Source organism: Zosterops lateralis (assembly GCF_965231275.1).
Source record: "Zosterops lateralis genome assembly, chromosome: 20".
In the NCBI taxonomy this organism is placed as follows: domain Eukaryota; kingdom Metazoa; phylum Chordata; class Aves; order Passeriformes; family Zosteropidae; genus Zosterops; species Zosterops lateralis.
In genome coordinates, this window is record NC_139780.1 from 1,528,411 (window position 1) to 1,542,891 (window position 14,481).

General features: G+C 53.6%; 1 protein-coding gene across 1 annotated transcript; it reads left to right on the forward strand.

Annotated features, from left to right (window-relative positions):
• Positions 1–1,314: 1,314 nt before the first annotated feature.
• On the forward strand, positions 1,315–12,639 carry ANAPC2 (anaphase promoting complex subunit 2; the record flags this gene model as incomplete). Its single annotated transcript, XM_083875717.1, has 13 exons — positions 1,315–1,380; positions 2,281–2,903; positions 3,472–3,604; positions 5,733–5,907; positions 6,015–6,134; positions 6,594–6,711; positions 6,791–6,972; positions 7,117–7,258; positions 7,972–8,047; positions 8,611–8,814; positions 8,967–9,096; positions 9,337–9,572; positions 10,282–12,639. The coding sequence occupies 13 exons, from the start codon at positions 1,315–1,317 to the stop codon at positions 10,492–10,494; spliced, it is 2,418 nt and encodes an 805-aa protein (XP_083731843.1). The 3' UTR covers positions 10,495–12,639.
• Between the last annotated feature and the right edge of the window lie 1,842 nt (positions 12,640–14,481).

Here is a 14,481-nt window from a genome sequence, read left to right on the forward strand (position 1 = left end):
GTATTCATATTCTGAATATGAAAGGGCTTTAGCCGTTTATCTGCCTTGGAGCACGAGGCAGAGAACTTCCTGAAACAGACTCTGGGGTGGTTTTGGTTGGTTTGGTGGGGTTTTCTAAGAGAAATTTTGTACCTTTTTAGATCAGTATTAAATTGTGCTCAGCTCAACTCTTTTCCACTGTTAAAACTGCACATTTTGGGTTTATGGCTTCAAGACTAACTCAAATCTACAGTGACCTTAGGTCAAATTAGATCTGTTATTAACTTTCTCCTATTTTTATCTCACTGTGTATATAATCTAACATCCCTGTGCTCTAGGCTACAACATATTTAGGAGACCTTGCTGCCTGTCCATCTCACCAGTTAAAAACTTCAGCACAGTGGAAAATTGTAACCAAGTGTGATGGTTATACTCCCCAAAATAATTTATATTCCTGTGAGTTAGTGGAAACCACCAAGTTGATCAGAGAGGAGCTGAGGAAGTGCCCCACAGGACAAGGTGCTGGAGGAAGGTCCTGGCACAGCTGCTCCTGTCTCTGGTCACAGAGAGCAGCTGCTGTCCCTCATCCTCCCGAGGGAGCTGCACACTGCCGTGTCCCCTCCTCTCCTGCAGACAGAACACACCGAGAGCCCCCAGTGTGTCAGTACCTTCCCCGAGGCCGTGTCTATCTCGGAGATGGTGCGGTCGATGTGTGCTCGGGCTGAGCGGAGCCCCGCCAGGCTCTCGCTGGTCTCGGACAAGCGCCGGGAGAGGGTGGCGATCCTGGCCTGGAGCCGGCCGCGCTCCGCCTCCTCCGAGCGGATCCGCCTGCTCAGCTCGTCCCGGCGGGCTCGGAGCTCCGACAGCCCTGGGGGGCGGCACCGGCAGAGGGGCCCGCACACCCTGCTCACCCCTGGTCCCTGCCCAGTCCCTGCCCGGCCCCTGCCCGGCCCCGTTAACCCCCGGTCCCTGCCCAGCCCTGCTCGTCCCCTGTCCCTGCCCAGCCCCGTTAACCCCCGGCCCCGCTCGCCCCCGGCCCCTGCCAGGCCTCGCTCGCCCCTGGCCCCTGTCCGGCCCCGTTAACCCCCGGCCCCTGCCCAGCCCTGCTCGTCCCCTGTCCCTGCCTTGCTCCTGTCCGCCCCCAGTCCCGCTCGTCCCCGTCCCCTGCCCAGCCCCACTCACTCCCAGCCCCTGCCCGGCCCCGTTAACCCCCGGCTCCGCTCGCCCCCGGCCCCGCTCACCGTCCCGCAGCGCCGCGTGGTGTCCCCGCAGCGCGGCCCCGGTGGCGCTCATCCCCGCTGCCGCCTCCGCTCCTCCCCTTCCTGCGGAGCCCGAATGGAGCTCTCGGCCGCCTGGCACACGCTCAGCACGGCGCTGGTGCCGCCCGCAGCGCTGGGGCTGGTGAGCGGGGAGACAGCGGGGCCCTCAGGGCTGGCTGGGCTGGGCTGGGCTGGGCTGGGCTGGGCTGGGCTCCGCCGGGGCCTGGCCCAGGCCCGACCCGACCCGACCCGACCCGACCCGCCGCCTCAGGGATGGTCCGGCCTCGCCTCCTCCCCGGCCGGGCCTCTCCGGCTCTGGGGCTGAGGGGCGGGTGGGAGCTGCCGGGGACGGGGAGGAACGGTTGGGGCTGAGGGAGGGACGGTCGGGGCTGCCGGGGACGGGGAGGGACGGTTGGGGTTGAGGGAGCAACGGCCGGAGATGCGGAGGAACGGCTGAAGCGGCGCGGGGAGAAACGGCCCGAGCTGAGGGAGAAACGAACGGCCGGGGCTGAGGGAGGAACGGCCGGGGCTGAGGGAAGGAACGGCCGGGGCTGAGGGAAGGAACGGCCGGGGATGAGGGAAGGAACGGCCGGGGATGAGGGAAGGAACGGCCGGGGATGAGGGAAGGAACGGCCGGAGCTGGCGGGGCCGGGGAGGACGGGAGGAGGGATGGAAGGGGGTCCTGGGTGTGCGGGGCTGGTGTTTGTTGGTGTTTATTGGTGTCAGGGAAGGGCTGGAGGTCCAGCCGCCCTCTCTCCCTATCACCCCAACCAGGAGGAAAGGCCACAGCTTGTCTGGCCGTGCTGTGGCTCTGCTCTTCATTGGTGTTGGCCAAGTTTTGGCCCAGAGCACGGCATTTTGGGCATTCCCACCGGCAGGGACAGCAGTGATGTGTGCGGGTGTGAGCCCTGGGAGGTGGGCGCTGGGCTGAGATGAACCTGGCAGGTCGCCACAGAGGAGCAGCATCCCCCCGGGGCAGTTTGACAGCAGAGATCCTGTATGCTCTGTCAAGTGTTTAACTCGTGTTCTCTCCACTCTCCAGGCAGCCCCGAGGCCCGAAGCTGCGGGGCCACTGCAGGATGCCGAGCTCCGGGCAGCCCTGGACGTGCTGCACTGCTATGACCTGCACTCCGTCGTGGAGGAATGGTTTGTCGAGGTGCTGCAGACTGACCTGCAGGCCAATATCGCCCCCGAGTTCTGGAGCTGCATCGGGCAGTATGAGAACACGGCCGAGGAGCCCCGGAGCGCCGCGCTGCTCCTGGACGCCTTCAGCCTGCTCAAGTGCCGCCTGGAGCCCTACCTCAACAGCCTGCAGCTGCTGCAGCAGTGGGCCAAGGCAGGCCTGCTCCTGGGCACAGGCGCCCAGACGCTGCAGGAGAAGGTCTACACCATGTTCAAAGCCATCCTCTTCTTCTCCACCACCAAATCCTTCCAGGAGATGATCCAGCAGTTCTACAGCCGCACGTTCAGGATATACATGAGGCAGTGGAAGAAAGGAGAGGATGGGACCAACGAGTGTGAGAGCAGCATGAGTGAGACTGAGCAGGAGAGTGACCCAGAGGAGGGTGGAGGAGAGGGGCAGCTCTGTGCAGGCTGCAGCAGCAAGAGGGAGCAGTGCTGGTGCCCTGAAGCCATGGAGCAGTTCCAGCAGCTCAATGACATTCTGTAGGTATCTCACAAGGTGGTGGCTGTCACTCAGAGCAAGGGGAGGGAGGTCTGGATGGGGAGCAGCAGCAGGTTTTATTGATCCCTGAGAACAGGAGGAGCTGGGTGAGGTCAGGCTGTGTCTTGGTGGTGGGTAGAGAACTCAACATGGACTTTCTGCTTTCAGCTGGTGGTTGAACAAGAGCAAATCTTTAGACAGAAAGTTCCTCTCCCTGGATACGAAAATATCCTTCTCTTGCTCTGAGGCCTCTGATCACAAAGAAGCAAACCAAGGTGTCCCTGCCCATGTCAGGGGTCTGGACGAGATCTTTAAGGTCTCTTCCAACCCTAACCATTCTCTATGAAACTCTTCTAAACGAAAAAGCTTTCGATGGCTATCAATGATGCTGTAAGGAAGAAGGGACAGCAGTAACGCCATGTGTTACATCTGTACACTGCCGTGTGGACTATCACAGCATGAGCTGGGCCCGCCTCTGTGGAATGCACAGGGAGGGTGGCACCTTCAGAGGTGTCAGATTTCCTCGATTTGCTGGTTCCTTTGCTCCTGACAGTGTCCGTGTGCCCGCAGGCGCCGGCTGAACCTGCTGGAGAGGGTGAGCGCTGATGCTGTCACCACCATCCTGCACAGGATGATCGAGGAGCGGATGGAGCAGCGCTGCCGCGGGGAGTACGAGCACTCCTTCCTCAACGAGTTCCAGGAGGTGAGGCAGCTCTGGGGGCACTGAGCCTTCCTTGGGAGATGGGCAGCTCTTGTTGGTTTGTAGCAGTTCAGGCTAAAAGCAGATTCCAGCTTAAAACACCTGGTTCAGGGCTGTGACTTCCACCACACCTGGCAGGAGAGGTGGGTAAAAATCCCCGTTTTGGCTGATGCTGGAGGGGAAGGTTTGCTCTGGGCTGTGCAGGAAGGACTCTCACATTTCACCTCATGATGTCTGTAGTAGATTGTAGATTACTACAATGAGGGAATTTCTGTGGTTCCAGTTTACAAACCACAAGATCAACAAGTGCCACCTGGCCTGCAGAGGGCCCTCCCCCTGTGTAGGTGAGCCCATAATTAGAATTTCTGTGGCCGTTTTCAGTCCTCTTTCCAATTCCCTGTAAAATTGGAAGCGAGGATGAGAGAGGATACTCTGGTATTGATCTCACCAGTGGCCACGCAGAGAATTAAAATCTTTCTTTGCAGCTGCCCAGTTTCTTTGCTACCACTTCAACTAAGTTTGTGTTGAGCTGTTTACCCACCATGACTTTAAAATAAAATTCTTCTCCAGGTTATGGCTCCTGCAGGGCACAATCCTGAGCTCAGTGCTCCTTGCCCATGACCCTGCCTTTGCCTGTGCTGGAGAACCAGGCCTTCAGCCAGGCTCCCCTGCAAGCCAGGCACCCTGGATCCCTCACTCCTTGCCATACCAAACGTTTTTGTTGCCTGCAAACATCAGGAATCTTTTTGTGTTTGCTTCCTTTTGGTTGTTGTGCAACAATTTCTTCACTGCACCTCGTGTGAAATGCTTTTGGGTGACCTGGAGACTTATCAGAACACCACAGAAAACACAACTGCATTCTGCTTGTCAGATGCTGCCCTTGTTTCCACCTCTTGTTTGGCCATAGAATATTGGAGCAGGAAGCATAGAATATTGGGTTAGGAAGAGGTAATTTTAAGGAAAAAAAAAAAAAAAGCAGAAGCCTGGAAATCTAAAGGTTAAATAGAAAAGTCTGAGAAACACCTCCCTGAATATTACAGGTGCTGAGGCTGAGCCCAAAGCAGCTGCCTGGAGTGTCAGGTCACAATCAGGCTGTAACAGGAGCACTCAGGGAAGATAAACTCAGAGGGAAGAATGAGTTGGTTTGATAATAATTCTTTAAAATCGTGTTGCTTTGCATCAGTTATAGTCCTGTCCTTTTATCCTTTGAGGGAATTCTTTATCAGCTTCTCCACAGATAAGCTGTTTGTAGTACTCAGGTTTGTCCTGGTAAAACTTGTGCATTTCTTCACTATTTCCTCTGTCGAGTAGATAATTAAAAATAAACATCAGCAAACCAAACCTTGACTTAGCATTGTTTCAGGCTGTCAGAATCTATATATATATATAAAAAATACTAATATCTAATAGTAGAGTAGTAGTAAAGCATCTTGCAGTGTATTGGTACTGAAATACTACCCCAGGTAGTAGCATATATTTGCTAATTGATGGGGGGAAAAAAGGCATTTATTTTAAACTGGATATTGTAATTGAGTATGTTTGAAATTTGACAATTACACATTTCTCACTGAAGTTCAAATATAAAAAAATAACTTTTTTATGCTCTCTGTTCAGGTCTTTATTTTATAATTCGGTGATGAGGCTGGTATTTGGATTTCAAATGCCTGAGTTGTGTTGGGTGTCTGTGGCTTCTTGGGATAATCTTGTTTGCTTTTCATGATTTCAGGAGTCATAGAAATTTTGGGTCAAAGATGGGCAATTGGCTCATTTTGTGATGAACAGGACAGTTTTGCAAGTATAGAATGGGATGAAACTCTGCAAGAATGGAATAGGCTGCAAGTTTTGGAATAAACCCTGTCCATTTTGGAGCCCAGTGCCTGCACACAGTCCATGCTCACCCCTTATCTTCTCACAGCCAGCTGCACAGTCCATATCCTGTATCTAGTTAGAGTTCCAATTCTTTCAGCTGGGCTTTCCCCAGCTATAACCCAGGCTGGGGCACTTTTGAAGAGTGAGTTGGGGGTGATGCTGTCCTGGCCCAGCTGCCCCTTTCTGCCGGCCGGGGTGGCTTGGGATGTGGCTGTGCCCCCCATCTCTGCGCTCACATCTGCTTCTCCCTCTCTTTGTGCAGTGGATAGAGAAGGTGATTGGGTGGCTGAGCAGGGTGTTCCTGCAGGATGGCCCCTCAGCACAGTCCTCCCCAGAAGCCAGCAGCACCTTGAAACGCTGGCGCTGCCACGTCCAGAGGTTCTTCTACCGCATCTACGCCAGCATGCGCATCGAGGAGCTCTTCAGCATCATCCGAGGTGCTTCTCCCTTGGCCTGGGGCTGAGTGGGTGAGGGATCCCTCTGATGTGCCACACTGCCTCCCCTCAGAGCCTGGAGCTGCTCCTGATCACTGCTTGGTTTGCAGATTTCCCAGAGTCAAAGCCTGCTGTGGAGGACCTCAAGTTCTGCCTGGAAAGGACTAACCAGAGGCAGCAGCTGCTCAGCTCCCTGAAAAGTGCTCTGGAAATGAGGCTTCTGCACCCTGGTGGGTTTTACATCCCTGTCTGTGTCCTGACACTGTGAGGAGCCTGGGCACGAGTGGGGATCTGCTTGGGGCTGGTCTGGTTTTGTGTTTGAGGAGTGAGGGGCGGTCACCATGCCCATCACACATTCTTCATGTTCCAGTGGATGTGGCAGCAGCTGATGGCATCCCAGCCCCCTTTGGGCTCATTTTTACTATGGTCAGGAGCACAAAGTTTAGCTTTGATCCAGCGGGCAAAGGCTCCTTTGCACTGTCAGGGCTCAGCTCTGAGCCTCTGTTTGTGCTCAGAACTGGTTTCTCAGGCATATGAATGTGATCTGCCCCATTGCTGTGGGCAGTAGGGCAGCAAGCCCTCCTCCCACACCACAGATAGAGCAGAGGGCTTGGACTATTCAACTCCTTTCTATCCAAGCCATTATTCTGTGCTGCAGGGCTCTGATTCCCTCTGCTCCTCTCCTGCAGGAGTCAACACCTCCGACATCATCACTCTGTATATCTCGGCCATCAAGGCCCTGCGGGAGCTGGACCCTTCCATGGTTATCCTGGAGGTCGCCTGTGAGCCCATCAGGAAGTATCTGAGGTAGGAGGCGTGTGGGGCAGTCTGACACATCCCCTTTCCCTCCCCTTCCCTCACTTGCTCCTTTCCCTTGCTGTGGCAGGACTCGGGAGGACACGGTGCGGCAGATCGTGGCTGGTCTCACGGGGGACGCTGAGGGCTCGGGTGACCTGGCAAATGAGCTCTCCAAAGCTGACCCAGTGACCCTGGAGAACGGCCAGGAGAGTGATGATGACATCTCAGAGCCAGGGGACTGGGTTCCTGACCCAGTTGATGCAGATCCAGGTGAGCTGCCAAGCTCAGGAGTCCTGGCAGCTGGCTGGTTTTCCTGGTGGGCTCATGAGCAGCTCATTTGCTGGTCCTCTGGAGCAGGGCAGGGCTGGGCTGGGTCCTGTTAATCTCACAGTGTTGTCTGCTGGATTCCACCAGGGAAATCGAGCTCCAAGCGTCGCTCCTCAGACATCATCAGCCTCCTGGTGAGCATTTATGGCAGCAAGGACCTGTTCATCAACGAGTACCGCACGCTGCTGGCCGACCGCCTGCTGCACCAGTTCAACTACAGCGCTGAGAGGTGAGGCCCCAGTGCCCACTGCCAGGCCTCCCATGGCAAAATCACCTCAGTTTCCTTTTACCTGCTCTCTGAGGGGTAGAACCTTCACACTCAGTCCTGTCAATGGCTGTTTGTGGAGCCAGAAGGTGCCTTTGGCTGTTTTCTTTGCATCTCAAATTCCATGCTCAGTCCTTGCCCTTGGCTTGTGCTGATAGAGCATTGTGTAGTAATTTGGAGGCACTTAACATGCTCTGAGCTCCATCCCACGTGTTGTGATGGCCCTCCAAATGGAAGGGATGGAAGATGTGTGTTTCTGAAATACAGGAAGTTCCACCTGAACATGGGGAAGAACTTCTTTGCTGTGAGGTGACTGAGTAGAGGAACTCTGAGTAGAGCCCAGGGAGGCTGTGGGGTCTCCTTCCCTGGACATATTCCAAACCCATCTGGACAAAACCCTGAGTGAGTGCTCCAGGAGACCCTGCTTGAGCAGAACTGGACAAGCTCCAGTGGTCCTTTCCAGCTTGAACCATTCTGAGATTCTGTCTTCAATAAGCTGCTGGCCTAGAGGAGTACCAGGAGCCATCCTGGGCAGACACTGTTCTTTGCAAGTCTCCCTAGGAAGAGCACCCTTGTGCCAGGGACTCCCTTTTTTTGGCTGTGTGGTGAGGGGTGGAGATCAAGCCAGGTTTGTCCATCTGAGGGCCCCTTGCCTGACCTGCTGTGTCTCTTTCCAGGGAAATCCGTAACGTGGAGCTGCTGAAGCTGAGGTTTGGTGAAGCTCAGATGCATTACTGTGAAGTCATGTTAAAAGTAACTCCTTGTATTTTTTAATTCAAGTTCCTGGATGTTTGAGCCCATTGGGGAAGGGGAAGGACTTGAGGAGTGACCCAAAAAGGTTCTTTTAGGAAAGTGAGGGTTCTAGAATACCAATGAGGGGCTGATTTGTGATGGGCAGAAGTGCATTTAAGTAATTTCTGTTTTTAAGTTCTGTGGGTTGGATCATCAGCTCTGGGGAATGGTTACTCTGATGCTGCTGTCTCTCCTGCCCTTCCTGCAGTATCCTGGCATTGAACAGCTGGGCTCTTCCAGCTCCTCTGGGGTTGGGATTCTTTTGCAGCACTCTAGTAAGAACACGGGTATGCAGGGCCTCCAGATAAGACAGTGTTGAGTTGTAACCCCTTCATTTAATGTCCCACAAATTTTTTCTGTGTATGTAGCAGACTTATAAATGGACACACATGATCATGTCCTTTCCAGTGTCCCCATCATCATTTGGAGAGAACACTGTTCACCTTGTTTAAGCCTCTCTTTCACTAGTGGTTAGCAGTGGCTCTGAAGGGAAGGAGCCACCTCACCTCCTCTGCCTGTTGCAGGACATGGCCGACTCTCGGCGCATTAACGCCAACATTCGGGATGAGGAGGAGAAGCTCCCTGAGGAGGAGAGGCCTCCCTTCAGCCTCGTGGCCGTTATCCTGTCCAGTGAGTTCTGGCCACCTCTCAAAGAGGAGAAGCTGGAGCTTCCAGAGCAGGTCAAGGAAGCCATGGAAGCGTATTCCAAGAAGTACGAGAAATTAAAGGTGAGCTCACCTTAACTCTCCTGGAAAGCTTTATCCAGTCCCCTTTAGCTGCTGGTCAGCCCACGCTGTTACAGTGGGGTTTGAAATAACCCAGCACTTAGTGGTTCCTGCTGGGGGATCTGCTGTGAGCAGCTGCTTCCCCCTTTTCCCAGGCCATGAGGACCCTGAACTGGAAGTACCACCTGGGGCTGGTGAGCCTGGACGTGGAGCTGGCGGATCGCACGCTGTCCCTGTCCGTGTCTCCTGTGCACGCTGCCATCATCCTGCACTTCCAGAACAAGAGTGAGTGCTGTGGAACCCCTCTCTGTGCTTCCATGGGTGGGAAAGCCACATTCCTCAGGCAGCTGGAGGCTCTGACAGCTCTGGCAGGAGGACCAAGATGTGGTGCTTGGGTTTGGATCTCCCACAGGGTCTTCTGCACCCCTCTGCTTATTCCTGGCAGTGCCTCCCTTGCCTTCCCAGGCTTGGGTGTGGGAAGTGTCCTGTTCTCCACCTCCTCTCTGATCTCCATGGTCTGTGCAGGCACCTGGACGCTGACAGAGCTGAGTGAGGTGCTCAAGGTGCCCGTGACATCACTGAAGAGGAAGATGACACTGTGGCTGCAGCAGGGAGTCCTGCGGGAAGAGCCCGAGGGCACCTTCACTGTCATTGAGGAGGAGCAGAAGGACCAGGTGGAGAAGGTTGTTCTGATTGACAGTGACGAGGAGGGGGACTCTGCCATGGCCTCACAGGCTGACCAGAAGGAGGAGGAGCTGCAGGTACCTGTCTCTGTGGTGATGCAAACATCCTGTATTTTGGGTTTGGGGAATCTGATCCAAATGATGGATTCAATTTGCACTATGGATTCACATTTTCCACTGCAAGTGGCTGAGTCCATTTGACTTCAAAACATTTGAGTTTTGAAGTGGGTGTCTCTTGGTTAATCCCTTAGTGCTGGATCACAGCCTTCTTGTCAGACAAGTGCCCAGCTGCTGAGTCAGGGAACCATTTGGAAATCTCCAGATTGTTGTTTTTTTCAGTTTACAAAAAAAGAAAAAAAGTCCAAGACATGATTTCATATTTGAAAATAGTCATAACTTGTTTGGATGCACCCGAGTGACACTTTTTGGCACTTCTGACTACCCAAAAGACTTACCCAGCACTAACAGTTGGATCTCTGCCTTCTCTCTGTTGTGGTTCCTGGACATTTCCAGTGCCTTTCCTGCCTGTGAGTCACGCTGTGTGTGCGTGTTGTGCAACACAGCACTGTCATACTGGTGTTCATCCACAGAGGGTCATGTGTGGGCTGCACATCAGTCCCACTGTCTGGCTCTGTGGAATTCATCTTCTTGGATCTGCCCTGTTTAAAGCCCCCACGCTCATGGCTGAGAGCAGAACTTAGTGCCAGCTGCATCCCTGCCTCGTTTTTGTGCTCTTTGCCTTATGCTGTAGTGTCAGTCACTCACTGTGACCTGTGTCCCTCTGCAGCTGTTCTGGACCTACATCCAGGCCATGCTGACCAACCTGGAGAGCCTGTCCCTGGAGAGGATTCACAGCATGCTCAAGATGTTTGTGATGACGGGCCCCGTGGTGACTGAGATCGATATCCAAGAGCTGCAGGGATTCCTCCAGAAGAAGGTCCGGGACCAGCAGCTCATCTACTCAGGGGGGGTCTATCGCCTGCCCAAGAGCTGTAACTGACCTGGCAGTGTCCCTGTGCTCCACAGTGCCAGCAGCTCTCAGTGTCCTGCTCTGTGGGGGGTTCTGTGTCCTGGGGGTTTGCTGTGCCCCCTTCCCCAAACGGGTGTTGTTTCCCTCATGGAGGCAGCTCAGCAGCAGCCTGGACACCCCACAAGGTCTGGGTCTGCTCCCCACATTCCTTCCTCCCCTGTGTGAGTGCCTGGGCCCACCTCCCTGGTTAATAAATCACAGTAGGTTCCTTTTTTCCAATGGTGCCAACTCTTTTCTTTCCTCTTGGCACCTCCCCTCACTGGAAGGGCAGGCAGGAAACTCCCCAGTGTGCCAGGCACTGTCCCCCTTTCCTTGGGTCTCTCTCCCAACCCCAGGAGGTTTTGGGAGGGGTGTGTTGTCTCCAGCTGCTGTCTGAGGCTCTGTGTGTGGCTAAAGCAGTGTCCTGCAGCTGGATGTGATGAGTGAGACCCTGCCCAAAAACAAGGCCTGGTGCTGTCTCTGACAGGCAGGGAACAACTCCATGGTGCCCTTATTTGGGATTCTTAAATTGTGTGGAATAATTTCATTGTAGGATGAAGAGTGCTTTGGATGGATGAGATGTAGCAGTTATTCAGTTGTTGAGCTGGTTAGTCCTGGAGGAGATCCAGTGGATTATCCAGGCCCTGGTGGATTGTTTTCCCTGGCACAGGTACCTGTCTGTGTCCCAGCCATGGGGCTGCTCTCAGGGACAGTGTCCTGGGGGTCTTCAGAGCTGTTGGCAACACACCAGGAAATTGGGTGGGATGATCCCAGAGCTCCTGGTTAAACACTGTGCCCCCCACCCAGCTGTGGAGCAGTTTCAGGATTGTATCACATCCCCAGTCCATGGTGTTCAGGCTCCCTCAGTCCTGCTTGCCACATGGGTTTTGCTCCTCAGGAGGAATATGCTGGGAAATCTGGCTTTTACTAAAAACATATTTTCTGTGAGGCAACCAACGAGTTTCCACAGCCCAGGGAGTCTTTCTCCTCCTCTGCTGAATCTTCAATCCCAGCCTGTGAGTGCTGTGGCAGCTGGAATTGAGACTTAACAGAGCCACAGGTAAGACACAGGAGCAGCTGTGAGTGTGGCCTTCCATCCAGGTTTGTGAGAGACCTGTGGAACACAGAAATCTCCCCCTGTTTAACACTGAACCTTGTTTTTTATTGCCTGTGATTACTTCAGGTAAAGCCAAAAAAGCCCCAAAGGGCAGCAAATCCACGATGGCATGAGCAGGGGAAGGATGGACATCCATGCCTGAATATCCAAAGAACTTCCCTCTCTCCTTTTTTTTTTTTTTTTTTTTTTTTTTTTTTTCTTTATTATATTTTTTTTAATGAAAGAACACTGAGCACGTGGAAGGCTGTGAAAGAGCTGGCAGTGGGGGTCAGTGGGGTCAGTGCCTGCTGCCCTTGTCCCACAGAGTGTCTGGGGTGTGCCAGCCAATCCCACAGTGTCTGGGGTGTGCCAGTCCCATCCCACAGAGTGTCCCAAGCAGTGTCTGGGTGTGCTGTGGCTGCGACAGAGCAGTGAAAAAGCTCCTTTTGATGTGGGGAGATCAAAGCAGCTGCCAGTTTGGAGCAGAGCTGGCGGCAGGGCTGTCCCCACTCACCACAGAGCCAGAGCCACTGCTGGGACGTGGCCCAGGGTGACTCAGGGCCTTGGCAGTGTCTGCTTTGCTTGTGGATGCAAAAATACTGATATATTTACGTGTTGTGCAGGTGGATTTATGGCTCTGTGGTGCTTCCTCATCCCCAGTGGAGGGGCTGGGGGGCAGTGAGTGTGTCCTGTGCCCCATCCCAGCAGCATTGCCACACTCTGGCATGAGATGAGGGGCATTCCCAGCCCTTCTCAAAGCCATGGAAGGGCCAGGGATGAGCATCATTCCCATCCTGATTTTTCCCAGCTCCCTCATGCTGTCCCAAAGTCTGGACCTGTGGGTGTGATGAATTTGTTCATCCTGAGCCAAAGGATGAGCAATGCCACCACTGAGGGGACCTGGAGTCACCTCTCTGCCCATGGGAGGTCCTGGCGTGGCAGAGCCAAAGCCACCAGCTGAGCTCTGCTGTGGTTGTTTCAAAGTGTTACAACAGGAAAAGTTCTGGTTTAATGACTGCTTCAGCCTTCATGGAATATAAAAGTCTTAAGGTTGATTGAAACAAGCTGGAAATGTGATTTTTTTTCAGAGGGAACGGAGGAAGCTGTGGGGAAATAAAGGGTTTTGTGCTGTTCCTCTGCCACTTGCTGTGCAGCCCTGGTGCTTCAGGCTGGAGCTGTGTCTGCTGGCCAGGGCAGTCCCTGTCCAGGGCTGCCACCTTGGCAAATCACTGCTACTCCAGAGGAAAGAAAGAAAAACATATTTATAGCTCAAAAATGCACATAAAATCACAGAACCACAGGCTCACAGAATGGCCTGGGTTGGAAAGGACCTTAAAGCTCATCTCATTCCACTCCCTTCCACTAGCCCAGATTGCTCCAAGCCCTGTCCAGCCTGGCCTTGGACACTTCTTTTCTCCTTGGATGCTTGGGAATGGCTCCAGTTTTTTGGGGGTGTTTTACAGAGCCCTTGGTGGGTGATACAGACCCTGCTGTGGCCCTTGGGAAGGTGGTACAGTGATTTTCTCCAGTCACCACTTGTGACACGAGGTGATATCGATGGCCCTGGGGGATGCTGGTGGTGGGACACTGTTGGTGACAGGAGGAGTGCTGCACTCACTGCTCTCCATATTTTCCACAGTATTTCCCAAATTTTCCATTTTTTTTCCCCTTCTGTTTTCCAAAGCAGTGTGAGCCAAAACTTCCCAGGTGCAGCAGTGCTGGTTCCTGCCCTCTCCCACTGCCTGGTGCTGGGCCTGGATGGTGCCTCATGGCATGGCCATGACCTTCCCTTTGGCCTTCAGAGGAGGGACTGAACCTCCCAAACCCATTTCTCTTCGCTTTTACCTTTTTTTTTTTTACTCTTTTAGCAAGGTAAGAACGGAGCTCAGCTAGAGCAGCAGCTTCAACTTGAGTTTTAGGAATGGTCATCCAACCCAGCACGCCTTGAATGGCTTGAAAACAAGAAATGAGATAAAAATGCAGTGACACAGAGCACTCCCCTCATTTACCTTGGTCTATTTATAAATTGTTTAGAAGGGTCACGATAACCCGGGCAGGATGCGGCGTCCCTGCGGGGGACATTCCCCAGCCCAGGGATAAACTGTTTGGGTTATTTAGGATGTGTTAAAGCTGCTCACAGAGGCTGGAAATTGTTGCTAAGAATGAGATTTGGAAGAGTGAGGGGGTTTGGCTTGATGGCCCCAAGAATGAACCCAGGGAATTTATTTAAGGTTTAGGATTCAGGAGGGATTGATGGTTCAGGGGGAGCCCAGGGATCAGCAGCAGCAATTCAGGGCAGATCAACACAAGGTTGGGTGATGTAAAAGGGAAAAAATCCACCCACCAGCTCAATCCAGAGCTGATGTGGCCGTGGGACTGCAGGGGCAGATCCATGCTTGGAAAAAAGATCTTTGGGTCAGGAATGACCCTCCAGGGCTGGATTCTGCAACCCTGCCAGGGGCTGCTGACCCCCCTGTGTGAGTCCTACCCACCATGGATCAGATTATTTTATGATATTCTTTTATTTTTCCCTGTCTGGGCCTGGAGGAGGGGCTGGCTCCAAGGTCAGGGCCCGTGGGAATCCTCGAGGTTTTTGTGTCCCAACCCCAGCCCCATTTCACTTCCTCATTTGCAGCCTCTCACTTTCAGTTTCAGGGCTCCCTGCCTGCTGCATGGGCCATACTTCTGGTCTCTACATCTATTTTCCTGCTGGCTTCAAGCTTGTGACCTCTTCAGCTGCTTCTAATATTTTTTTTATCAGTTTTCCTCTTTTTTGCAGAGTTTCTCTAGTCAAGGCCAGAGCTACAACTGTGGTACATTCCATCCTGGAGCTGCTGTGTCTCACTCTGGACCCATTCTGAGCTCTGAGCACCCCACAGCTT